Source organism: Protopterus annectens, chromosome 3.part1 (assembly GCF_019279795.1).
Source record: "Protopterus annectens isolate FY-2018-M chromosome 3.part1, PAN1.0, whole genome shotgun sequence".
Lineage (NCBI taxonomy): Eukaryota > Metazoa > Chordata > Ceratodontiformes > Protopteridae > Protopterus > Protopterus annectens.
The window spans coordinates 1,504,803,379-1,504,829,309 of NC_056732.1; the positions used below are offsets into that span (position 1 = coordinate 1,504,803,379).

General features: G+C 41.7%; 1 protein-coding gene across 2 annotated transcripts in view; it reads right to left on the bottom strand.

The window, feature by feature from the left end:
• TTC19 (tetratricopeptide repeat domain 19) overlaps positions 1 to 22,784 on the bottom strand; it is a 700,715-nt gene extending 677,931 nt beyond the window's left edge. For both annotated transcript variants that reach the window (XM_044067578.1, XM_044067577.1), the window contains exon 1: positions 22,479 to 22,784. In XM_044067578.1, the coding sequence (XP_043923513.1) occupies positions 22,479 to 22,692 (214 nt within the window). In that variant the 5' untranslated portion in view covers positions 22,693 to 22,784. The remainder of the gene's footprint in view (positions 1 to 22,478) is intronic.
• Positions 22,785 to 25,931: the final 3,147 nt, after the last annotated feature.

Genomic DNA, 25,931 nt, shown 5'->3' on the forward strand with positions numbered 1-25,931 from the left:
CATAGCTTTACAGACCAGACTAGTCAGGCTTATGGGGCAATAGTTTCTGGGATCTGTTGTGGCACCACCTTTGTGGAGTGGGACCACTGTAGCTGTACGCCATTCTTTGGGTACATATCCTGTAGTAAGGCTAAGTTTGAACAGTGACAATGTGAGGGTTCAGTTCTTCTTGGAGCTCGTGTAAGACACAGCCTGGGACACTGTCCAGTCCCATAGATGCTGTTTCTTTTGCTTTGGAGAGGGCAGCTTTCACCTGTGCATCTGTGATGTCAGGGAGGTTACATTCAGTTGGGATAGGCGTTTGCTCCTTTGGGGGAGAAGTTTGCGCTGAATCTGTCTGCCAGGATGTTGGCTATGTCTGTAGGTTCAGTATATTTTGTACCGTTATGCAACAATTCAGAGCATATCTGGGAGTTTCTGCCCATGTTTCTGACATAACTAAAGAAGGCCTTGTGATTATCTTTAGTGTCTAGGGCAATATTTCTTTCGAAACTGGCCTTTGATGATTTTATGAGGGATCGAAGTTTCTTGCTAATACTGATCAGAGATGCCTTCCCTTTTTGGGATTTTGCTCTGTCATGTAGTAGCTTCCTCCTTCTGTTGTATAGCTTATTTATGGCTGGGGTCCACCAGACCGGTGTCCTGTTTTTGGAGGAGTGAGTCTTGGTTTTATTTGGGATAGCACGATCCATGTATTCCTGCAGGTGCTCATAGAATGCATTTGTAAAGGATTCTGCAGATTGGGCTGTATTATCCTCTGGCCCAGGAGATTTGAAGGATTCCACCTCAGTCTTGAGAAGTGCAAAGTTGGCTTTGGAGAAATTCTTTACAGTGATTTCCTAGGCTGGGGGTGGGGACGGGATATGGATGTCCAGGGAAATTTGTTTATGGTCTGATCTTACCAATGAGGGGTTTACCTCTGGTGAGGAACATAGAGTCCCCATGTTGGTGATGACCAGGTCCAATATGTTGTTCCCTCTTGTGGGAGTGGTGATCAGTTGTTCCATTACTTTAGAGTTTATAAATTCAAGGAACCGTTGGGCGAGGGTGTTTGGGCTTGAGTAGTTTTCCCAGTCAATGTTTGGGTAGTTGAAGTCACCCAATAACATAGTGTTTGGAGAGACCTTCATATTCTCCAGTGTTCTCAAGAATGCCAAGTGGGGTTCCTGTAATAGGGAGGGTGTTCTGTAGCAGGCTACAAACTGAAAGGCAGTTTTGCCCACTGTTAGTTGCACATGGACGGTTTCCGATGCTTCGTGTAGTGCCACTAACCTGGAGGTGTAAGTATCTTTGATGAATATAGATACTCCCCCTCCTTTTGTGCTTCGGTCCGAGTTTTGGGGCCGAAATGCATGGTATGAGTTATAACCTGGTAGTGCTGGGGTGCTCTCAGGAGCCTTGAACCAGGTTTCTGTTACTGCACAGACATCGATTTTCTCCATACTGAGGAGAGTCTCGAGCGCATACATCTTGAGGTTTAGACTTCTGGCATTGAGTAACATTACCTTTAGTTTTTTTACATCAAAAACGTCTTATTTGGTGTGTAACATCAGTGTGGTTTAAATATTACCTAGCCAAATACTCAACAAAAAGGAAGGACATTTGTTTTAAGTTGTGGTATTCCTTTATTAAGAATGTATTTTTTTTTCATTGAGGTACTTACAGAAACTTCTTTAGGCCACTATTACAATTACTCAAAAATAAACCAGAATAAAGTACACAATGTGATCTTTATGAATTTCACAAGATCTGGTACTTCGGCTATTTGTCTTCAAGGGGTCTAACATTTATAGAAAGAGGTATACCTTTGTAGTGCAATTCAAATCAATTGTTCAATTCCACATTACAATAATTTTAAACAGTAGCAAGCATTTGTCAGTGAAAAAAACTGTAACTTTCAACTTTACAACACAGTTGGCACCTTAATTTCATGAATGAATTCATTTGAAATTAAAAGTACGACATCTTAAAATGATGTTTGCTTCCTAAGACAACAAAACCCTCCCCTCCAAAAAAAAAACAGGCTTGGCCAACAAACTAAAAATAAATAATTTTTCTCCTTCACGGCACTACACTGAAATTTCAAAGGGTACCTTCCTTTTTTATTTCCTATATCTTCAAGATATTCTGTATCTCTTCCTTTTCTCCTTGTTTGTCCCACATACCATTTGATTTTATCACATTTACATCCTAAGAATACATATCACCCCATATAAATCGCAACTGAAATAATGGTTAGAAAAATTAACACTACAATACTTTTTATCCCATATAAATTTTTCATCTTATTACAAACTTTACAACAACCACTGTTAAATGAACCTTTAGAAACAACTTTTATGCCCCTAAAATTCTTACATTTGTTAAATTATTTGAACAGGTTTTGATTAAAAAGTAAAAGTTTACAAAATGTGCTGAAACTTATAAATTAACAAAAAATAAATGGTTACCACTTTGTGAGGTAATAGAATTTCTGGTAAATAAATCTTTAAGCAATCTCATAAAGGGGGCAACTGAATAAATTTTGAACGAGATTAGTAAGTGAGGATGTGGGAAAATGTATGTAATGCTGAAGAATATATATCCAGCAATGTTCCGTATAAAAGTGATGTTTTTGTGTAACATTTAAATCCACTGAAGGCAAGCAGCCAATGTACCAGATCTTGTGAAAGAAAGAAATTTCACATTCTGCGTTTTATTACCCTTTGTTGTTTTTGTGCAACTGTATGCAGTTTGCAGTTATATGTTTTCTGCTCACTAGTAAAGTCTCTGAACTATGGAGACATCTAAACAAAACATGGTTCACTGAATGCTAAATTCATTAATCTGATGTGACCATTTATCTGTATGTTACCATAGGTTCACAGGACGATACTAGGCTACTGGCCCAGAGGCCCTTATAAGCCCAGCCAAGAATTTCACCCATGTCCCCCGCAAAGTCAGCACCTGTTTTCCCTGTCCAGCAGGGACACAGATGGGATCCCAGGGGTATATTTTCTGTTTCCCATCCAGTCGTCCAGGTTCCTCTTAAAGAGGGCTAGTGAGGTTACTATGCTTGACATGGAGAGGAAGTCTATTCCACAGATGGTGGAGTCACCGGGACACAAATCTGTCAATGTCATAGACCAGGTTGAGGCCTTGCATGCGGGTTGCATGAGTGGAGTTTGACTTACAGATATGCAGCAACTCCATCAAGGCTGAGTCTGAGATGGCCTTGTATTCCAGACACAGGTCAGCTCTGAGCAGTCTGTACGAGACTGAACAGAGGGACAGGGCTTCTAGCCTATCTGTACAGAATAGGTGTTTAAGGCCATGGATTTTCCTGGTTAGGAACCCCTGTGGTCTCTCCAACTGCTGCATGTTCTTGTCAAGGTACATGCCGAAGTGGGCACTGTGCTCGATAATGGGTCTAATAAGGGAGGAGTACAGGGATGTTAAGACCTCCTTGTTCCTGGATGAAATACCCTTACTTATGAGGTGTACCATGTAAAAAGCCTTCCGTACAATGGAGGCAATATGGTGGTCAAAAGTCAGGTTGCTATCAACATGGGTGTCCAAGTCCCTCACAAATGATTGCCTCCTTAGTACATTGTTATTAAATGTGATAAAGACTCATGATCTACCATTTACTCTAAGTCAATTACTAGGAAATGCATCCATTTCTAAATAGACAATAGTAATTAGAATAAAAAGGACATAAAAATGCTATACATGTTAGCACAATGCATTTATGAGCTTCTATCTAGCAACAGTTTCATTAATTTTCAACTATTTTATCTGCTTTACCTTAAAATTCTTGATAAGTATTTTTAATCTGAAGTTTTGAGACATCTTCCACTTCTACTAGTTTATCCCTATATATGGTAGTCAAAGAATCAACTCCTTTCCATATACATGCATCCACTAAATTAAAACTGTTTACTATTGGAAGGTAGTACATATTTTATTATCCATGCTAACTCTTTCAAAATATATTAAATGCAACTGTTGTTAATTAAACTGTTTAATGTACCAGTGGTTGGTTAACCATACCTTGTTACTTTTCATCTAAAACTTTTACTTGTTTATTAAGTCAGTATATAAAAGCCAATAAACTAGTCATACAAAAAACAAGCCCCTTGGTATTTGTATATCACTGTCACATAAACAATGTGTGCCATTACTTAGCTTTGTCAGATGGTCTATATAATTCAAAAGTAAACTCTTTCATCATTAAACATTAGGTCCTGCCTCCTTTAAAAAGCTCCAGGACTTTTAATAACAAATATTATCACATAGTATTAGAAAGGCGGCCGCGGTGGTGCGTGGTTAGTGTTGCCGCCTCACAGCAAGAGGTTCTCCGGTTCTATTCTCGGTTGGGGTGCTTTCTGTGTGGAGTCTACATGTCTTCCCTGTGGTCGTGTGGGTTTCCTCCAGGTGCTCCTGTTTCCTCTCACATCCCAAAGATATGCTGTAGGTGGATTGGACACTCTAAATTGGGCCTAGCCATGAGTGCATGCGTGTGTGTGCCTTCTGCGGAAGGTTGGGTGCCGGGCTGGCAACTCAACACTGTAAAACTCCACTGGCAATCATGAGTGGACAGGTGATCCGCTGTGGCGACCCCTAACCAGGAAAAGCCAGAAGAGGAAGATCACATCGTATTAGAAGGCAGTTTAACTACATCAGTCAGCCATTAATAAGTTTTGCAATATAAAACTGTACTTAGAATTTCTTACATTAGAGGCATCTGTGATGGTGTGAGGTAGTGCTAGCTATGCCAGAGAAAGCAGGGCAGTGCATGTGTAACATATGCCAGCATAACTAGCTGGAGTTTTGTAAATAATTAATTTTATGACACTTGAATATCAAACTGATTTGTACTGTTGCTTGTGTTCAAAATGTATCAACAGTGGGTCCTGCTGGGCAGAAAAGAAATATACACGTATGTCAGACTGTATTGTAAATGATGAAATGTGCATATGTTAATAGTTGATGCTGGAAGGGAAGGGGTTAAGCTCAACCCAGCCAACTTTAAGAAAAATAGCCTGAAATTAAATGTCTTGATTTAGGCCATAAATATTTTATCTCACAGGTCTGAATGCAGCCAAAGGCGCAATATCTGGCCTGGGATCCTGCTCTTATTGTCCTTAGTGGTGAACTAATTGCTACCCTGGGGTGCCAGAGAATGGCTGGTTAGTCTCTGCAGGAAGGATGAAAGGGTTGGAATTGTTTTACACTTTCCACATGCTATAAAAAACCTTAGCTAACATTCTATGTGTATATTATGACACATCAATGCCAGATCCTGGCTCAGTTTTTAGTGAGGGGGTAGTGTGGGAACCACAGAGTCAGGTGACCAGATGTGATGTCATTCTGTAGCCAGCAATGAAGCTGTATTTGAATACTAGTGGGAGATGTGATAAGTGTACTCTGATTTTGGGACCTGACAAAGACACCCATCCACCTTCATATTGCCTTGCTTTAGTAAGTAACTAGGGAACAGTAATTCTTCAGTCAGTTAGGAAAATATAACGAGATTAGCTAAATGTAGTTTTTTTTTGTATCAGTCTGAGTCTTTCCATCTGTGTAGTTTTTCTTATATTTCCTGTGATTGAAACTCTGGTGTTTATTGTAAGTAGATACTCAGTATTTTCATGTTTTCTTTTTATTATTTATTATTAAATATTTCCAAACCTTTTATTGTGGCTGGTCTTTTAGAAAATATTTAACCTTTAAGAGTACTTGCATTTAATTAGTGGCACTCTGGTTCCATGTTCCTGAAAGTCTTGCTGCTTGGTTAACACTACCATTTGTATAAGTATTCATTTTCATAAGTGTAATGGGGTACCCTTGTAAGAGACTTAAAGTAGCTGGGCTTCAGGTGTTCTGGTGGCAGTGAATCTACCTCATAGTCAAGGTGGAGGTGGTGGAGTGGGTAAAGCTGTGTCAGCCTTTCCCAGGTGTGTGTGTATATGAAAATCAAATATCAAAGAGAGTGGATGTGTCAGCTACTTTGAACAGGAACACTGAGAGCACTCATTTCACAGACAGGGTGGTGGAGGACTTGGTTTGGAACACCAGGCTAAGGATACAGCTCTGTAGTGGTCAGTGGGAAGTCTTAATTGGGGCCCAGAGAGAAAGCCTAGCCCCAGAACTATAGTGTGCTTTCCCTGTGTGCTGTTAAGGGAATTTGTCCCCGGTGCAGAGAGCTGCATCTGAAAATACTGTGTGTGTCTATTTTTCTCACCATGAACATTCCCCATTTGTGTCAGTGGTGAGGATTGAGGCTCCCTGATCACTGGCCCAGAAGAGGGATGTCACAATAAGTACCACTGTCACCAAGCTGAGAATTACAAACCTTAACCCTATGGACCTGCCCAACCACTTATGAGCTCATTGTTTAAAATCTTTACATTTCCCTTGGGGAAACTACTCTGAATGCCATCTCCCTACCTTCAACCTACAATGACTCTGGCCTCACTCTTATTTATTTATTTTTACATTTGTTAACTGGGTTAGTCCGACTGGACCCAGAGAGTCCTTTTTCAGCAGAGACCCAAGGAGAAAAGCTCCAGGAATGTAATTAAAAAATAAGAAAAAACTAACAATTCAAGCTGTAAGATACTTAACAGGACAAAGACAGACAAAAATACACAATACAAATAAATACAAGGCAAAAGTACAGAACTTTGGGAATGCAGTAACAATATGTTTGAGAAATTTGGTTAGCATTAATTTATTTACAAGGAATGTAGCAATGCCTAAAATAAAAAAAATTTCAGAGTAACATTATGGCATAGTACAACAAAGGTGCACTTAATAGCATATGTACTAACTGCAGAGAGAGTAATATATGTAGACAGTTTAGGTAGATACCAGGCAGATATGTTAATTGAGAGAAGACGACAAATTAATTAGGCAATTTCCTGACAGGTACAGATCCATGCATTTTGGAAATGAATTTTTAGTTGTTTTTTGAATTCACCACTTTTGGTAGTGGAGCAAAGGGCAATGGAAGTTTATTCCATGGGTATGCAACTGGATGACTGTAAAGTATTTTTCCAATATTTTTCTTACGCTTGGTCACCTGAAGAAGGTTTTGTTGTGTGTTTCTGAGGACACAATTGGGTGTGTAGGGTGTAATTATGGATGGCAGGGCAGGAGTTGGGGCTATTTAGAATGCTGCGTACAATTTGTAGTTCTGATATTTGAAGCATGCAGAGGAGCTCAGCCCATCTTAAGCTTTTCAGGGATATACAATGATGGGATTTGTAGCTATTACTGACAAAATCTTGCTATCTTGTTATAGGTGGTTTCTAGTTTGGTTAAGAGATTATTTTGGAGGTTAGTAAGTATGGGAGCAGCATACAACAGGGATGGTAAAATAAATGTTTGAGCAAGTATAGGTTTAAATTTGTTAGGTATATATTTGTTGTTGTGGTACATAAGACCTAGTTTTTGACTGGACTTTCTGATACAGTTTAAGATATGTAGGCTGAATTTTAACTGGTCTATAGTAACGCCAAGCAATTTGGGGTTTGAGTCGGTGGTGATAAGTGTATTATCCAAGGATGAGATGATGAAGTTGTCTTTAGCTGGACTGAGGTTTTTTGGAAGGAAAATGAGAAGCTTGGTCTTTTTGGGGTTGAGAAGAAGGTTGTTTTCAGTTAGCCATTGTTCTACTAGGTGCAGAGATTGAGTGACAGTGTGGACAATTTGTATATTCCTGGAGGTGTTAATAATTGCAGAATCGTCTTGAGTACTGTATTAAGCTAGAGTCGGGATAGAAGACATGGAGGTTATTTGTAAATAAATTAAAACATAGGGTGCCCAGGACAGAACCCTGGGGAACCCCAGGAGGTAGTGGAGGTAGAGAGTTGTAGGTTGGAAAGTTTGTTTAGGCGGATAGGATGGGAAACTCTTCCATGTCACTTCATGAAAATAAATCAGTGAAGTCAAGAATAGCCTTCTTTCACTGCCTGAAAGGGGCCAGCAATGGCTGAACCCATACATCCAATCTTTTTGAAGACAGCTATTCCTTTTATTGTTAAGATTACTTGCATATATAATCTCTCCACTATTGTGTATTATTTTCATCCTGGAAATAGGCTAATGCAAAATGTTTTGCTTCATGTACCATACCTCAAAGGCCGTGTAGGTCAATATCCAGTCTTCCAGGTCCTGCCAAGATTTTGTACAGACTTGTTTACAAATAAGTATTGGAATCTGAACACAGCTATGGAATTACTCCTCCATTTCAACACAGATTACATAAAGGACACAGCACTCAGCTGTTCTACTTGAAATCATTGATGCCATCTATACTAATAAGGGGATCTCAATTACTAATGGTGCCCTCTTCACAGATCTGCAAAGATCTTTTGACCTTGTAATTCTTACCTCATGATCTAATGGACCTGTCTGCTGAGGTTGGACTAGTCACTTGATTTAAGAGCTACCTTGTTTCCAAGTCAACTGGGATATTTAGGCAAGTGAAATCTATTTTGGAAGCAGTCAGTGAGAAAGTATCCCAAGATTTCATATCAGGTTCCTTGCTGCTCTCCTTCTTTGTCGATGACCTACATAATGATCTACCAGGGATAAATGCAAGTCTGTATGCTGATAACTTGGTAATGCTCTCACAGTGGATCTTGTACTATGCTGTTCTGCTTTACATTCCAAAATTCACAAGATATGGGAGAAGTTTCTTTTCTTTTCAGGAAGTTTCTTGTTATCCCAGTAAAGACTCATACTTTAGTGTTTGGGATGCCTTAAAAAACTAACATCTCCCCCTTGGTGATCATGGAACCAACTAATGCTTCAGTTACACGAGTATCCCATTTCAAATGCCTTGGTATTTGGCTAGACGTTGCCCTAAATTTTGATTGTTGCACGGGCTCTGTGGTTTTTAAGAACAAAAGACAATAAGATATTGCATATGGAGCCACATAACTTCTGACTCCTAAAGCAAAGGAGTCTAATGGGAAAACACATCCAGATGGCTTAGTGGTTAAGGTCTTTGCCTCCCACGCACAAGGTTCAATCCTGATCTCTGAACAATGCCTGTTTGGAGTTTGCATGTTCTCCCTGTGTCTCCGTGGGGTTTCTTCCATGTCTGGAAAACATGCTGAGTGTTTCAATCTCAAACTCACCAATGACTGGAGCTGTGGGCAGCAGCACAGACTATACATGGTGCCCTATAGGGGGAAGAGTTATACAGACCAACCACTTTGGGCATCAACTGTGGTGCGCAGTATCCTCAAGATAGGAGAACACGGATCAAAGACTGGGCACCGTGGCAGGGCTAGCCAGTCGACAGTGTAAAAAATATGGCTCTAGGTGATTTGGTCATGTTGACTAATGTCGCCAAAATTGGGCAAAGGTAGTTACCGGTGATAAGTGGGTTGAGGACCTGGCCTACTCTAACCCATGCCAGGGACCCATACTAACGGTGGGAGGGGTATATGTGCCCCTATTGGCCAGTGTGTGCCTGCCATAAAGCCCAGCAGCCCTGGGTCAATAAACTACTGGCTGGCTGGTGTCTAGTTGCCCAGCTTGGGTTACCTGGGAGAGTTCTGTTGAGCAAAAGCTGGACGTAAAACCAACTAACCTGCCAAACATGAACTGAGAATTGCTATGCTTAACGTAGGTTCACTGACAGGATGCAGCTTAGAAATGGATGACATGTTGATATGGAGGAGGTTGAACATCCTATGTATCCAAGAGACGAGATGGAAGGGCAGTGCAGCAAAGCCACTTGGCTTGGGATCCAGAGTCTACTACTCAGGTGGAGGGCAGGCTAGAAATGGTGTAGGAACTGTCGTGAGAGAAAGGCTTCAGAAGGGAGTAGGGGATATCATCAGAATTAATGACAGACTCATGGCAGTCAGACTCCAGTGTAATGATAGGGCAGTATTCATAATCTCAGCCTATGCCCCATAGCAGGGTTGTGATAGTGAGGAAAAGAGTGCATTCAGACAGCAGTTGCAGGATCTACCAGATAAAGCAGGACAACACGAATTGGTGTTGATAATGGGTGACTTGAATGCACATATCGGGACAGACAGAACAGGATATGAGGACTGACCGAGTCTACATGAGTGGGGCAATAGGAATAAAGAAGGAAAAGCCATTCTAGACTTCTGTCTGGGAAATGGCTTGATAGTAGCCAACACATGGTTCAGAAAGAAAGATGGTTACAAGATCACATACAAGAGTAGTCAACATGCAACTCAGGTAGACTTCCTCCTAGTAAAGAAAAGGCACTGGGGTAGAATCCATGACTGCAAAGTCATCCCCAGTGAAACAGTCGGCCCACAGCATAAATCACTAGTTGCCACAATCAGCTGCAAGCAGTGGCCAGAGGAGGCTCTAAGGTCAACAGAGACCAGGCTGAAGACCTGGAAGTTGACTGGAGAGAAAGTACAACATTTCAAGGAATTACTCAGGGCTCGAGCACCCCAAGAAAAGGACAAAACAGGTGCAGTTGAAGAAGAATGGCAGCACCTAAAAACAGCATGAGTTAGGACTACAGAAAAAATATGTGGCCAAGCCAGGTATGGAAATAAGGTACATAAGGAAAGCTGGTGGTGGAATTCAAAAGTCCAGGAAGTCATCAAAAGAAAGAAGGAGTGCAAGAAGAAGTGGGACATAGAACAGACTGACCAGGCTGGGAAGGACTACTGGTTGGCTAAAAAAGAAGCTAAGAAAGAAGTTGCAAAAGCAAAGAATAGGACACTGGAAGCACTATACCAACTTCTGGAAAGTGACTCAGTAATGGGCACAAAGAAACTATATCTGGCTGCAAGGCAAAAACAGAAAGTTAAAGAAGATAGTCACACACCCTTCATAAGGGATGCCAGCAACAACCTGCTCACCAGTCCAGAGGACATCAAAGGCAGATGGAAGGAGTATTTCCAGCAGCTTCTGAATGAAGAAAACACCACAAAAGCTGTACTACCCCAGAAACAGCCTACAATGAGAGAAGAGGAGGAGCCCACCTTAGAAGAAGTAAGAACAGCACTAAGGAAGATGAAGTCAGGGAAAGCAGCAGGTTCAGATGAGGTCACAGCAGATATAATAAAGATACTGGGTGAGACGGGAGAAATGACTCCTGAAGGTACTAATAACAGTGTGGAGAGAAAGGCGCATCTCAGATGACTGGAGAATAAGCATACTCGTGCCAGTGTACAAGAACAAAGGGGACCTCCATAACTGTGGACAGTACAGAGGCATCAAACTCCTATCACATTGCATGAAAGTTCTGGAGGGGGTGATTGCCAAATGGATATGCAGAGTAGTAGAATGTAAGATGGGATATGAGCAGTTTGGATTCAGATCAGGATGCAGTAGAATTGACCCGATGCTTGCAATGAGACAGACACTTGAGAAGAAGCTAGAGATGAGGAGAGAGTCCAACTGGCCATTCCTAGACTTGGAAAAAGCATGTGACAAGGTCCCAAGAAAACTGATCTGGGCAGTATTGCAGTGGTTTGAAGTCCCAGAAACATTGGTAGAATTAGTGCAGGCTATGTACAAGGACCCAATGACTCAAGTACAAACAGTGTTCTGCCTCACAGAGGGGTTTCCAGTGGGAGTAGGTGTACATCAGGGTTCAGCTCTGAGCCCACTGCTGTTCATACTGTTGATCGACTACATTAGCAAACAGGTTGGAGGGGATGGATCAATAAAGCTGCTGCATGCAGACGATGTGGCAGTACAGGCAGACTCTGATTTAGAACTTCAGCAAATGATAGGAGAATAGAATGCAAATCTGAAGGCACATGGGATGAAACTAAGCACAGATAAGATGGTGGTAATGGCAGCAAACTGGGGAAATTAGAAGAAGCTGAGAATAGAGACAGAAGGGAAGATAGTGGAACAGGTAAACAGCTTCAAGTATGTGGGAGGGGTAGTTGAGAAGGGTAGTCTGAATGAAGAGATCAAAGCTAGAATCAGAGGGGCTGCAGCCAGTACTGGCATAGAGTATCAGGTGTAGTCTATGACAGAAGAATGCCAAAGAAGCTGGAAAGTACGGTGTACAAGACAGTGGCATAACCAGTACTACTGTATGGTACAGAAACTTGGGCAGTAAAGGCAGAACAGTTAAAGAAGCTATAGGCGATGGAAATGAAGTGCCTGAGATAGGTGGTAGGATGCACACTGTGGGACAGATGAAGAAATGAGGACATAAGAGCAGAAGCCAAAGTAGCTCCAATTGCAGAAAAGATCAAAGAGAACAGATTATGTGGTTTGGGCACGTGTAAAAAAACAGAAGACGATCTGGTGAGGAACATTTAGGACAGACAGGAAGAAGGTAAGAGGAAGTGAGGACGTCCAGCAAAGAGGTGGATGGATTGTGTGAAAGAAGATCTGCGACAGTCAGGCATGAGTGTTGAAGAAGGCAGGAGTGTGGCAGAATCGAGAGAGTTGGCGACAGTTACTACCATACCCCGACTCCATGTAGAAAAATGTGAAAAAGTGGTCTGATGATGATGACTATTCAAAATCTTGAATATGCTTTGTGGTAAACTGCAAAACAGAATAAACTGTAATGCCTAACATCACAAAGTAATATAAGATCAATACAAATAAAGGTACAACTCACAGAAAACAAGTACTACATGAGCAGAATGGTCAAGGAGTCGCACAGCAGTGTAAGACAGTTGCACCAGAGAGGGTCTTCATGAAAGTAACAACTGCTGACACCAAATTCAACCTGCATTTCATAAATGTGGCCACTTCCCTCAGTAAACCAGCTACTTTGACTGTTTCCACCATGTCATCTATCCCTGACAAAGCATACACATCTAAAACTTCCATTTTTATTAACACACACTACACACCTGTTAAAATCCCCAATACATTCTCACATAAACCACTGCCACATTTAATATTAAAAAAAAAACTCCTTAAACAAACAAAAACGACATCATTAGCAGTAGACCTTAAACTTGGCAACAGATGCTACTGAATACCCAGTCGCTACACTGATTAAGTTTCATAGTCCAATCATATGTCCCTTGGAAGCAAACTATCTTACCACTAAAAAGGGGGTAACTCCACAGAACCTTTTAATTACAAACCTATAGCTATCCTTCCCCATTATCAAAACTTCTAGAAAAAAGGCATCCATTCCCAGTTGCTTCAGCACCTAATAGACAACACTTTACTAGCCCCAGCATTTAAAGGTTTCACACCACATCACAGCACAGACACAGCCTTGTTTACCTTCCTTAATAATAGTGAACCACAATCATCGGGTTGGACAAGGCTTTATACGTCAGTCACAGATCGCCTCTGAGCAGGCGGTATGCCACTGAGTAGAGCTGGAGTTTCTTTAACCGGGCAGAATAAAGGCGTCTGTTTGAGCCCTTTGATCCTCTTGGTGAGGTACTTTTGGGGTCTTTCCAGTTGCTGCAGGTGTCTGGTAAGGTACATCCCAAAAGGAGCATTGTACTCAATTATGGGCCTGATGAGGGATGAGTAAAGAGGCACGATGACCTCCCCTGATCTAGATGTGAATCCCTTCATGATTAGGTGGGCTATATAAAATGTTTTTCTAACCACTTTGGCCACGTGGTTGTCAAATGAGAGATTGCTATCAACTTGGGTCCCCAGGTCCCTAATTACTTCTTCTGTACTTAATGGATTACCACCTATGTGGTAATTTGTGGGCACTTTTTTTTTGCCAAAGGGTTCGACTATACACTTTTTGGCATTTAGCTTGAGGCCATGGCTCTGGCACCAGTTGTCTGTTTCTATGAGGCCTTTTTGGAGGATGCTTGTGTCGGCTGGAGTGTCGATTATGGCGCCCAGTTTGCAGTCATCTGCAAACTTGGTCAGCCACAGACCTTCCGTGTTGGCCTGTACCTCCGAGAAATATATACCGAATAAGAGAGGTCCCAGGACTGAGCCTTGTGGGACGCCACTTGTAACTGGTTTGGAGTCTGACATGGCTCCAGCAATTCTAACCATGTGGGTTCTGTCCTTGAGCCAGTTTGCAACCCGTCTAGTGACATAGGGGTTTATATTTAAGCTGGTGAGCTTATCTATAATGCCCGAGTGGGGTATTGTATCGAAGGCTTTTGCGAGGTCCAGGTAGGCTGTGTGGACCACCTTCCCCTCGTCAATGGCCTTAGTGACTGTTTCAAAGAAATCAACCAGGTTTAAGAGGCAGGATCTGCCCTTAACAAAGCCAAACTGGGTAGGATCCAGTGTCTGTAGGTCCCCAATATCTTTATTTATGAGGTCCATGATGATCCTTTCCATAGCTTTGCAGACCAAGCTAGTCAGGCTTATGGGACGATAGTTTCCAGGATCCGTTGACGCACCACCATTGTGGAGAGGGACCACTGTTGCTGTACACCACTCTTTGGGTTCATATCCTGTAGTAAGGCTGAGAGTGAACAGTAGTTTTATGTTTGGGTTTAGCTCTTTTTGGAGTTCATGTAGGACGCAGCCCGGGACACCGTCTGGTCCCATTGATGCTGTGTTTTTTGCTTTGGAGAGGGCAGCTCTTACCTGAGCATCTGAGATGTCAGGGGGGCAGCACTCTGCTGGGATAGATATTTGCCCTTTTGGTGGTGAGGGGGGGGGGGAGTTTGCCCTGAACCTGTCAGCTAGGATGTTGGCAATGTCTGTGGATTCGATGTATTTTTTGTCAATTTGGACTAATTCTGAGCATATCTGGGAATTCCCACCCAGGTTCCTATCATAACTAAAGAAAGCCTTGTGATTATCCTTAGTGTCCTGTGCAATTGTTCTCTCAAAGCTGGCCTTAGACGATTTTATGAGTGCCCGTAGTTTTTTGCTAATACTGATCAGAGATGCCTTCCCTTTTTGGGATTTTGCTCTATCATGTAGTAGCTTCCTCCTCCTATTGTATAGCTTGTTTATGGCTGGGGTCCACCAGACAGGACGTCTGCCTTTGGAGGATTGGGACTTGATTTTATTTGGGATTGCATGATCCATGCATTCCTGAAGGTGTTCACAGAATGTGTTTATAAAGGATTCTGCGGTCTGGGGCGTATTTTCCACAGGCCCGGGGGCTTTGAAGGATTCCACCTCGGTTTTGAGGAGTGTGAAATTTGCATTAGAGAAGTTTTTCACTGTGGTTTTCAGGGCAGGGGGTGGAGTCGGGATGTGAATATCCAGTGAGATTAGTTTATGGTCTGATCTTACCAATGAGGGATACACTTCTGGTCTGGAGCATAGAGTCCCCATGTTGGTGATGATCAGGTCCAGTATGTTTTCCCCTCTTGTGGGAGTGGTAACAAGTTGTTCCATAGCATATGAGTTTATAAATTCTAGGAACCTTTGGGCTAGGGTGTTGGAGCTAGTGTAATGCTCCCAGTCTATGTTTGGGTAGTTGAAGTCGCCCAATATAATGGTGTTTGGAGAGACCTTCATATTTTCCAGTGTTCTCAGGAAGACCGAATGGGGTTCCTGGGTTTGGGAGGGTGGTCTGTAGCAGGCTATAAACTGGAAGGCAGTTTTACCCACTGTTAGTTGCACATGGATAGTCTCTGATGCTTCATGCTGTGCCACCAACCTGGAGGTGTGGGTATCCCACCAAAAACTCTCACAACCCTAGGTATATCACCTAACAAGGTTCCAGAGCTATCTTGAAAAAAGAAAAATCTGTAAAATGGCAAAACTCCCTCTCCCAGTTTCTATTCACAACTACTGATGTGCCTCAAGGACCAATACTTTTCAATATATTTACTAATGATGTGGTAAAAGTTACAAGAAATGCTGCATTAATAAAATATGCTGATGATTCGACTATCATAAACCAAGCAACTTCTCTACAATCATTAACACAGGATTCATTTTCATTCATTAATGCCTGGATGAATCAATCTCAGTTCATACTAAACTCAGAGAGGATCAGACTGATTCCCTTCACCCCAACTGTTGCTCAGATGGGAAAAAAACTAATTCACTGTTACATCATCCAATAATACTACTGCTGAAACAGTTTTCTATGCAAAATTATTAGGCATATTCATAGATGGCAAATTAAAATCCATTTACTAACAAATCAAGAAAACCTGCCAAATGCAAGGGGCACTGTATCATGTTAAACTACTTCTCATGGAAAAAGACAGACTCTCCAGAGCAAGAACTTTCAACTAGCTAGCCTTCGTTACTCCTTCACATCTTCAATAACCTGAATCTAGCTACACTTGAACTACGCTATAACAAAATATCAACATTTGACTCCAGCCTGACGAATGAGACTTACCACTGAACTGCCACCAGCAAAAGCAGTTGGCTGGAATTCCATAAATACACAAGATATACTCAGCTAACAGTAGCTCATATAATATCACATCAATCTAATAAATGCCTGTTATTAGCCTATATCCTATAACGGTATCCCCTGAGATAGTATTTTCTCAATAGTTGTTTAAAAATAGTAACAATTATTTTTCAGCACCGAGCAAGGAGATTAGTATTTTATAAAACAGTAGATTTAAGATCTCTGTTTCTCTCTCTTCCTCTGTGTATGAAACAGATGACGAGTGTCTGGAATCTTGAAAACACTTATTTGTTGATTGACTTTTCCCTGAAAGTAAGTTGTGGTGTAGAAGGAGGAAACTGTTCAAAGGCACAGCTGCATACCCAAGAAGCTCTCAGAGGTATAACCTTGCAATATATGTTACTGTCATATGTCTGCTAGCCAGTATTTACACACACTCTTACATGTATCCATTCTTTGAAAAAGGAAATATGCTTTGACACCTGCATAAATCAATTTTGCTCAAGAATTCTGGACAAAGCCAAAAATAATTGGGGGGAACAGCCCCAAATCACAGGTTCATAGGTAGGTACTAGGCTATTGGCCCTAGGGCCTATATAAGCCTAGCCAAAAAGGTACCCCGTCTTTCGCCACCCAAGATGATTATTTTCCTGTGCCCCTGTGGAGCAGAGCCACAGAGGTGATCCCCAGGGTGAATTTCCTATTTCCCATCCAATCATAAAGATTTTTCTTGAAGAGTGCTAATGAGGAGCTTTGTTTGATATAGATAGGGAGTTTTTTTCCAGAGTATGGGAAGTCTCTGGGGCAGGAATCTATCCCTCCAGCATGTTCTGTTTATTGTAGTGACAAGGTTTAGGTCCCTAGAGCATGTAGCTTGGAAGGATTAGGATTTCTTTATTGCCTCTGAGTAGGCGATATATGACGGAGTAAAGTTGGAGTTTTTTGAGACTGTCTGCGTCGGGCATCTGTTTGAGGCCAGTAATCCTCTTTGTGAGGTATTTCTGCGGCCTTTTCAGTTGTTGTAGATGTCTTATGAGGTACATACCAAAAGGGGCATTGTACTCTATAATGGGTCTAATGAGTGACGAGTAGAGGGGAGCCCTCTCCAAAGCAAAAAACACTGCTTCCATGGGACCAGATGGCGTCCCAGGTTGCGTCCTACATGAACTACAAGAGGAACTAATCCCTCAAATAAAACAGCTATACAATCTCAGCCTCACTACAGGATATGTGCCCACAGAATGGCGTACAGCAACAGTGGTCCCACTCCACAAAGGTGGAGCCTCTACGGACCCTGGAAACTATCGCCCCATAAGCCTGACTAGCTTAGTCTGCAAGGCTATGGAGAGGATCATCATGGAGCTCATAAACAAAGACATTGGGGACCTACAGACACTAGATCCTACCCAGTTCGGCTTTGTCAAGGGCAGATCCTGCCTTTTGAACCTGGTTGACTTCTTTGAAACAGTCACTAAAGCCATAGATGAAGGGAAGGTAGTCCACACAGCCTATCTGGACCTTGCAAAGGCATTTGACACAATACCCCACTCGTGCATCATAGATAAGCTATCCAGCTTAAATATAAACCCCTATGTCACAAGGTGGGTCACAAACTGGCTCAAAGACAGAACCCACAGAGTGAGAGTTGCTGGAGCCATGTCAGACACAAAACCGGTCACAAGTGGCGTCCCACAGGGTTCTGTCCTGGGACCACTCTTGTTCGGTATATACTTTTCCGAGGTACAGGCAAACGTGGGAGGACTATGGCTCACCAAGTTCTCAGACGACTGCAAACTGGGCGCCATAATCAACTCTCCAGCTGACACAAACATCCTTCAAAAAGGTCTCACAGAGACAGATAACTGGTGCCAGTGCCATGGTTTAAAGCTAAATGGCAAAAAATGTATAATCATACCCTTTGGCAAAAACAATGTGCCCACAAATTACCACATAGGCGGAAACCCATTAAGTACAGAGAAAGTTATTAGGGACCTGGGGACCCAAGTTGATAGCAATCTCTCCTTTGAAAACCACATTGCCAAAGTGGTTAGAAAGACCTTCTACATAGCCCACCTCATCACGAAGGGTTTCACATCTAGATCAAGAGAGGTAATCGTGCCCCTTTATTCATCCCTCATCAGGCCCATCATAGAATACAATGCCCCTTTTGGGATGTACCTTACCAGACATCTGCAGCAATTAGAAAGACCCCAAAAGTATCTCACCAAGAGGATCAAGGGTCTCAAACAGATGCCATATACTGCTCAGTTAAAAAAACTCCAGATCTACTCAGTTGCATACCACCTACTTCGAGGCGATCTATGCCTGACATACAAAGCTATGTCAAATCCAGAATTAATGGACATGCTCCACCTCAGTAAATCTAAATCCCTTAGAGCCACACGCTCCAGGGACTTGAACCTCAGCACAGAAATAAATAGAACTTGCAGGAGGGACAGGTTCATAACCCAGAGGCTCCCTTCGCTCTGGAATAGAATTCCAGTTCATGTGAGGCAGAGCACCTCACTGAATCTCTTCAAGAAGAATCTCGATAAGTGGATGGGGGATCGTAGGTTTGTCCCAGGGATTACTCCTGTGTCACTATTAGACAGAGGCACAGTAAACTAAACCTTAAAAAGGGCACAGTATACTGAAATCAAGGGGTGGCGTAAGCCATACAGAATCGGGCTACGCTTATAATTGCCCCAGGGCAGATAGCCTAGTATGAACCTATGAACCTAATAACCTCTTTTTTCCTGGATGAGAAACCTTTTGTGATGAGGTGTGCCATGTAGAAGGATTTTCTGACTACTGTGGCGATGTGATTATCAAAGGAGAGACTACTGTCCACCTGTGTCCCAAGGTCTCTTATCACACTTTCGGTGTTAAGTAAACTACCACCTATGTGGTAGCTCATGGGTACAGAGTTTTTATCAAAGGGGATGACAATGCACTTTTTGGCATTGAGCTTGAGGTCATGGCTTTGACACCAGGCATCTGTCTCCGTGAGGCCCTTTTGTAGGATGTCCACATCATTAGGAGTTTCGATTATAGCTCTTAGTTTGCAGTCATCTGCGAACTTCGTTAGCCAAAGATCTTCTGTGTTAGCCTGTACTTCAGAAAAGTAGATACCAAACAGGAGAAGGCCCAGAACTGAACCCTGTGGTACTCCACTTGTCACTGGTCTGAAGTCGGATTTGGAGTCTGCTACTTTTACACTGTGGGTTCTGTCAGTGAGCCAGTTGGCAACCCATCTTGTGACATAGGGATTTATACCTAGTTTAGTAAGATTATCTATAATTTCTAGAGTGGGGGTTGGTGTCAAAAGCCTTGGCGAGATCTAGATAGGCTGTCTGAACCACCTTACCCTCATTTATGGCTTTGGTGACTGCTTCAAAGAAGTATATCAGGTTTAGGAGACATGATCTGCCTTTTACAAACCCAAACTGGGTGGGGTCCAGAGTTTGGAGATTGCCAATGTCTTTGTGTATAAGATCCATGATGATATGTTCCATGGCCTGGCAGACCAGGCTCATTAGGCTAATGGGGCAGTAGTTCCCGGGGTCCATGGTGGCTCCCCCCTTTGTGGAGTGGGATAACCGTCGCTGTGCACCATTCAGTGGGCACAAAGCCTGAGGTGAGGCTATGATTGAACATGGTGCTTAGGTGGGGTGCCAGTTCATTCTGCAGTTCATGTAGAACGCAGCCTGGAATGTTGTCAGGTCTCGTGGATGCTGTGTTCTTGGCTTTGGAGAGTGTTTTTTTTTACCTGTTCAGCCGTGATTACAGGAACTTTGCATTCTTTCGGTATACAGATGGGCCCTTTAGGGGATGAGAGGGTGGGGTAAAGTTAGCACTGAACCTATCTGCCAGGATGTTGGCAATATCAGTTGGTTCTGTATATTTAGTGCCATTGTGCTGTAACTCAGAGCAAATCTGAGTGTTGCCATTGAGATTCTTGACATAGCTATAGAATGCTTTGTGGTTGTCTTTTCGTAACTAGCTTTAGAGAATTTTATGAGGGATCTCAGCTTCTTACTGAGGCTGACCAGGGAGTTCCTCCAATCATGGGATTTTACTCTTTTTTGCAACAGTTTCTTTCTTCTGTTGTAGAGTTTGTTTATGGCAGGGGACCACCAGATTGGCTTCCTTTTTTTGGAGGATAGCATCTTGGTTCTGTTAGGGATAGCATGATCCATGCACTCGTGTAAGTGCTTACAAAGTGCATTTGTGTAGGATTCAGCAGTCGTACCTCTATTGTCCATCTGCATGGGTGTCGCGAAGTTTGCCACTTTTGTCTTAAGAAGCGTGAAGTTGGCTTTGGGGAAATTTTTTACGGTGGTTACCCTAATGGGGCTGGGGGCAGGATGTGGATGTCTAGGGTGATTAGCTTGTGGTCGGATCTGACCAATGAGGAATTGACCTCTGGTGTGGAACACTGGTCACCCATGTTGGTAATGACCAGGTCTAGGATACTGCTGCCCCTAGTGGGGGTGTGGATAAGTTGATCCAAGGCATTGGAATTTATGAATTCCAGAAAACATTGAGCAAAAGAGTTGGTACATGAGTAGTTTTCCCAGTTAATGGTTGGGTAGCTGAAATCACCCATTATTAGGGTGTTGGGTTGTAACCTAATATTTTCTAGTGTATCAAGAAATGAGGAGTGGGAATCCTGGGGCACGGTGGGGGATCTGTAGCAAGTTATTATTTGTATTGCGGTCTTGCCCAGAGTTAGTTGCACTTGTATAATCTTGGATGCATTATGCTGAGCAGCTAGCCTGGAGGTGTGAATATCCTTAATGAATATGAACACGCCTCCGCCTTTAATGTTTCGGTCCAGGTTAGGTGGCCGAAAGGTGTGGTATGATAGACAATGTTTAAATATTACTCTAATGCACTTACAAATTTAATAGAACATTTTACATTGACATGCTTTTCTGAACAAGTATGAAATTCTAATGTCTGGCATTATTGACCAACTACTTACACAAAAATCAATAATTTTACGTGATAGGGTGAAAATATGATGAAAATCAGTAACAGGTACAATGTGCTCAACTTAATAGGGACAAATCTCAACAGAATCATGGACACATCCAGAAATAATCATGGACACTTTAAAATATTAGTACAATTAACTTAAAATGTTAACAGAATAAGTTAATGTGAATTGCTGTACATTTCTGAGATAAAGATGTATATAACTAACTATTGTCATTATTTATTAAGAGTTAACTTACATCTCCAAAAAAGTCACCAATTTTAGGAGGGTTTAAGAATTAAGAGGGACAGATATACTTCTCAACTGTACAGATTTCACAGAATGCCCAGATTTTTGCCTCATATTTCTGGTCTGCTCCTCATAAAAAAATTAAAAAAAAATTTTCTGGCAAATTACTGATGATTGAAGTAACTAAATGACACACATTTGAGATCAGATTTTATATTCTTCAGAAAAATGCATTTTCATACAAAATATGTTGTTCTATTAACTAAGTATGAGAGCAATACTTCAAATTTGTCCCTATTCTGGATCCCCCCCCAAAAAAATATTACATTATTTTAGGCTCTGTCTAGATTTCTTGCACTAAGCGGTTGCGAGGTATGGAGCTGGAGCTAAAGTTAGTGTCAAAATCAGGGTCAGTTGAGAGGGAATAGCAGGTAGGAAAACAGATTGTAAATTGTTAAAATGTGTTACTTTATACATATAAGAAGCTATTTTGGTGAATTCACATTATTCAGTATTACTTATCATGGATATCAGTTAAAAAATAAATACATTAGACTCTTTTTATGTAGAACTGCGAGGTGCGTGGACTTTTCATTATTCAAAAAGAGATGCGTTCCTTATAAGGTACGTATGAGAGGTATGATTCTCAGTAATTTATCATTAGAAAAATAAAAAAGTTACGACGGACATTGCAAAAATACAAGATAAAAATCAGGAACAGTTGAGAGCTGTGCAGAAAATCGAAGTTCTTACTCGATTGCTGCTGTTATGCAATCGCTCACAGTGTGTACGCATACTTCTAAAACGTTTTATTCACTAGGAACAGCAATATTAACTGTCAGTGAATAGAAAAAGCACTACACCTCTCACTAACATTTAATTTGTTACAAAACTAATAGCAGGCAGCTACTCCGCCTAACTGGGAATGGGTACCAACTATATACCGGAACTTCAAACGTCATTTCCCTTAACACTTGCGTTCTCTGCTGTGATAGTGCGTACCTAGACAGAATCCGAGTAAACCCCGTTGTTTGCCGTGGTTGCTGTTCTTAGTAGAGGTCACAATTCTGATTTTCCAGTATTTCCATGATTTTTGAACTCTTTGTTTCATCTGGCAGTGGAAAACAGTACTAGGTCCACTGGTGATTGCGTGGTACGTAATCCTTTGGTTTTTCTGAATTGCCCTAATCGCAGTGCTAATACCCCGACTCAACATGTTGCGAAAAGGTTGTAAACTGTCCTATGTAGGAAGACAGTAAAAGTAAATCTGTCATGTGGCGCAGGCCATGTGGCTGTCTCAAGCCACGTGATTTACCTTCCGCGATGCTGTTTTCCGATTGCTTAGTTCTACAGTACGGGTACATGGTACAGGAAATTCTATCGTTGTGTGTTTGCATCATACCTCTCAACGTCTTGGAGCAAAAAAATCTGGAGAAGGCCTAAAATGATAGGGGGCAGATTTTAAATATTGCTTTTACCAACTTAGAAAGTTGATAGAATAATAGGTTTTGCATTAGCATGAATTTTATGAAGGATGTGGAGTCTTAAACTCAAATGTTTGTCATTCAGTCCTCTATTTGCTAGTAAGGTACATATTTTAGGAGGAGCACACCAAAAATATGGACATTCAGCGAAAATCTGTACAGTGAAGAGGTATGGTTTGCATGCACATAACCATAACTGTGGATAATCTCAACTTTCCATGAATTAATGTTATATTTTTCATTTCCTTGTTTTATGATAGAAGATAACAATGAACTGCAAAAATATTATAGTTTCGTGCTTATGTTGTTCAAATCGTACATGCTGATGCCAAACCGAAGTTTTATTAATGTAATATTTAAAAAAAAAAATCCTGACTTTATACCTTTACCCAGAATTCTTGAGCAATGACCCCGACTGCATAAGCAAAAAGGGGATTGCAGACTGCAGATGGATAGATTGATAAACTTGTGCAGTCATTAACAAGGTCACTGGCAACCCTCCAAATGCAGTTCTACAGTACGGGTACATGGTACACGATATTCTGTCGTGTGTTTGCATTATACCTCTCAACCTCTTAGAGCAAAAAAATCTGGACAAAGCCTAAAATGATAGGGGGACAAATAGGGACAGATTTTAAATATCCCACACAGTTTGGTTTCGTCAAGAGGAGGTCATGGCCGTTAAATTTGTCTGACTTCTTTGAGACAGTCACCAACGCCATGAAGGAGAGGACGGTGCAAACTGCCTACCTTGACGTCACCAAAGCCTTCAATACTATTCCCTTTTACAACACACTATAAATGACTAAACCAAAACAAAACACAGCCACAGGCCATATTCCCCACTCAGGTATAATAGATAAACTCTCTCAACTAGGCATCAATCCGTGTGTTACAAGATGGGTAGCAAACATGCTCAATGATAGAACCCACCTAGTCAAAGTAAGGGGAAGCCACCTCAAGCCCTATACCCGTAATGAGCAATGCACCCCAGGGATCAGTCCTGGGGCCTCTGTTGTTTGGGATATACTTTTCTGGGTACTTGCATATTATTGCAACCATGTTGCAAAAGTGGTCCGACATAAACATACACCAGTTTCGGCAAACGCCTCCATCAGTATAATCAATGTGTTTGACAGTTGGTGGTTGTGATTATACTGAGGAAAGCATTTGTCTAAAACGTCTGAACCTAATCCTATTTCACTAGAAATTTTTTTCCTTTTGCAATTCCGGTTTAAAAAAAGTGTAACAGCCATTACTAATCAACACCCACTGAGACTGTAAATCAGGGTACCCTTTAAACTGAGGAAACCCACATTCATACTATGCCTAGAGATGAGGGTGTTTTAACATATGTGCATCAGTCATCTGGAGTAGCATGTCAGTAAGCAATAGTTGCTTACTGTGAAGGACCCATGAATAAGAAATATAACTGAAATGCATCAAAAGTATGAAGTAAGTCACTTCTGAAGTAAACTAAAAGGTTTGCACTGCAAGTCAGAAAGCGATTTCACTTCAGTTATATATTTGCTGCATTTCAGGTGTGTAACACGGGCACTTTGTTTAAACTAGAATTACTCTACCACATAGAAAGAGGGAACAAAATAAAAATAGCATTTTCTGACATGAAAGAAGCCCGTAACTGTAATCATAGACATTATTTGCTAACCGCAATGTGTAACTGTGGAGCATGGAAGGAGTAATTTATACAAACAACGGGCTGGCAAGAAAGCATGATTGCAATAATACGTAAGTACCCTTTTCTGAGGTGCAGGCCAAAACCAGTGGACTATGGCTGACCAAGTTTGCAGATGACTGCAAGATGGGCGCTGTCATCAATTTCCCTAGTGATGTGGACATCCTCCAAGAGGGTCTCACTGAAACAAATGACTGGTGCCAGAAGCATGGCCTCAAACTGAATGCCAAAAAATGCATCATCATCCTCTTTGGGGAGAGTGACTTCCTCACAAATTATCACATTAATAAGCCCTAAGCAAGCAATCAGTCGTGAAGGACTTGGGCACCCAGGTTGATCGCAAACTGACTTTTGACCACCATATTGCCTCCGTTGTACAGAAAGCTTTCTAGATGGCCCACCTCATTAGTAAGGGTATTTCATCCAGAGACAAGGTCATAACATCCCTGTATTCTTCCCTTATAAGACCCAATATTGAGTACTGCGCCGCTTTTGGCATGTATCTCACAAAGCATATGCAGCAGCTGGACAGACCACAGAGGTTCCTCACCAGGAGAATCCAGGGCCTCAAACCCCTACCCTACACAGGTTAAAAGCCCTGTCCTTCTACTCAGTCTCACATAGACTCAGAGATGACCTCTGGCATACAAAGCAATCTCAGACCCCGCGCCTTGATAAGACTGCTGCATATCTGCAAGTCAAGCTCCACTCAAGTAAGCCACAAGTGCAACCTCAACCTGGTCTGTGACATCAGTAGGACATTTTGGTGGGATAGATTTGTGTCCCAGAGACTCCCCCTTCTGTGGAATAGACTCTCCATGTCAAGCAGAGTATCTCATTAACCCTTTTTAAGCACAACCTGGATAACTGGATGGGGAACAGAAAATACACTTTTTTAATTTCTCCAAGTCTTTTGGGTTTGTAATACCATTATGGGAATGGACCCCATTCCTAAGTCAAAGTGTGATTAAAGTTCATGAAATTAGTATTGTTTCACTCTGATGTCAGCCAAAAGTGCTTTTCGCAGCACCCGCAATGTGCCCAGTAATGACTCCTTCTGCAATTCGTATGGGGTTACATGAATTGGTAACATATCTAAATATGATTGTAAATTCTTTTTTATAAGACCCGTTGCTTCTACTACTATTGGAACAATCTGGGCATCTTTCTTCCACATGGCTCTAATTTCTGCTTGCAGATCCTGGTATTTTATGACTTTGTGTTGCTCTGTACGCAAGACACTATAGTCACTGGGTGTGGTGATTTCAATGATCA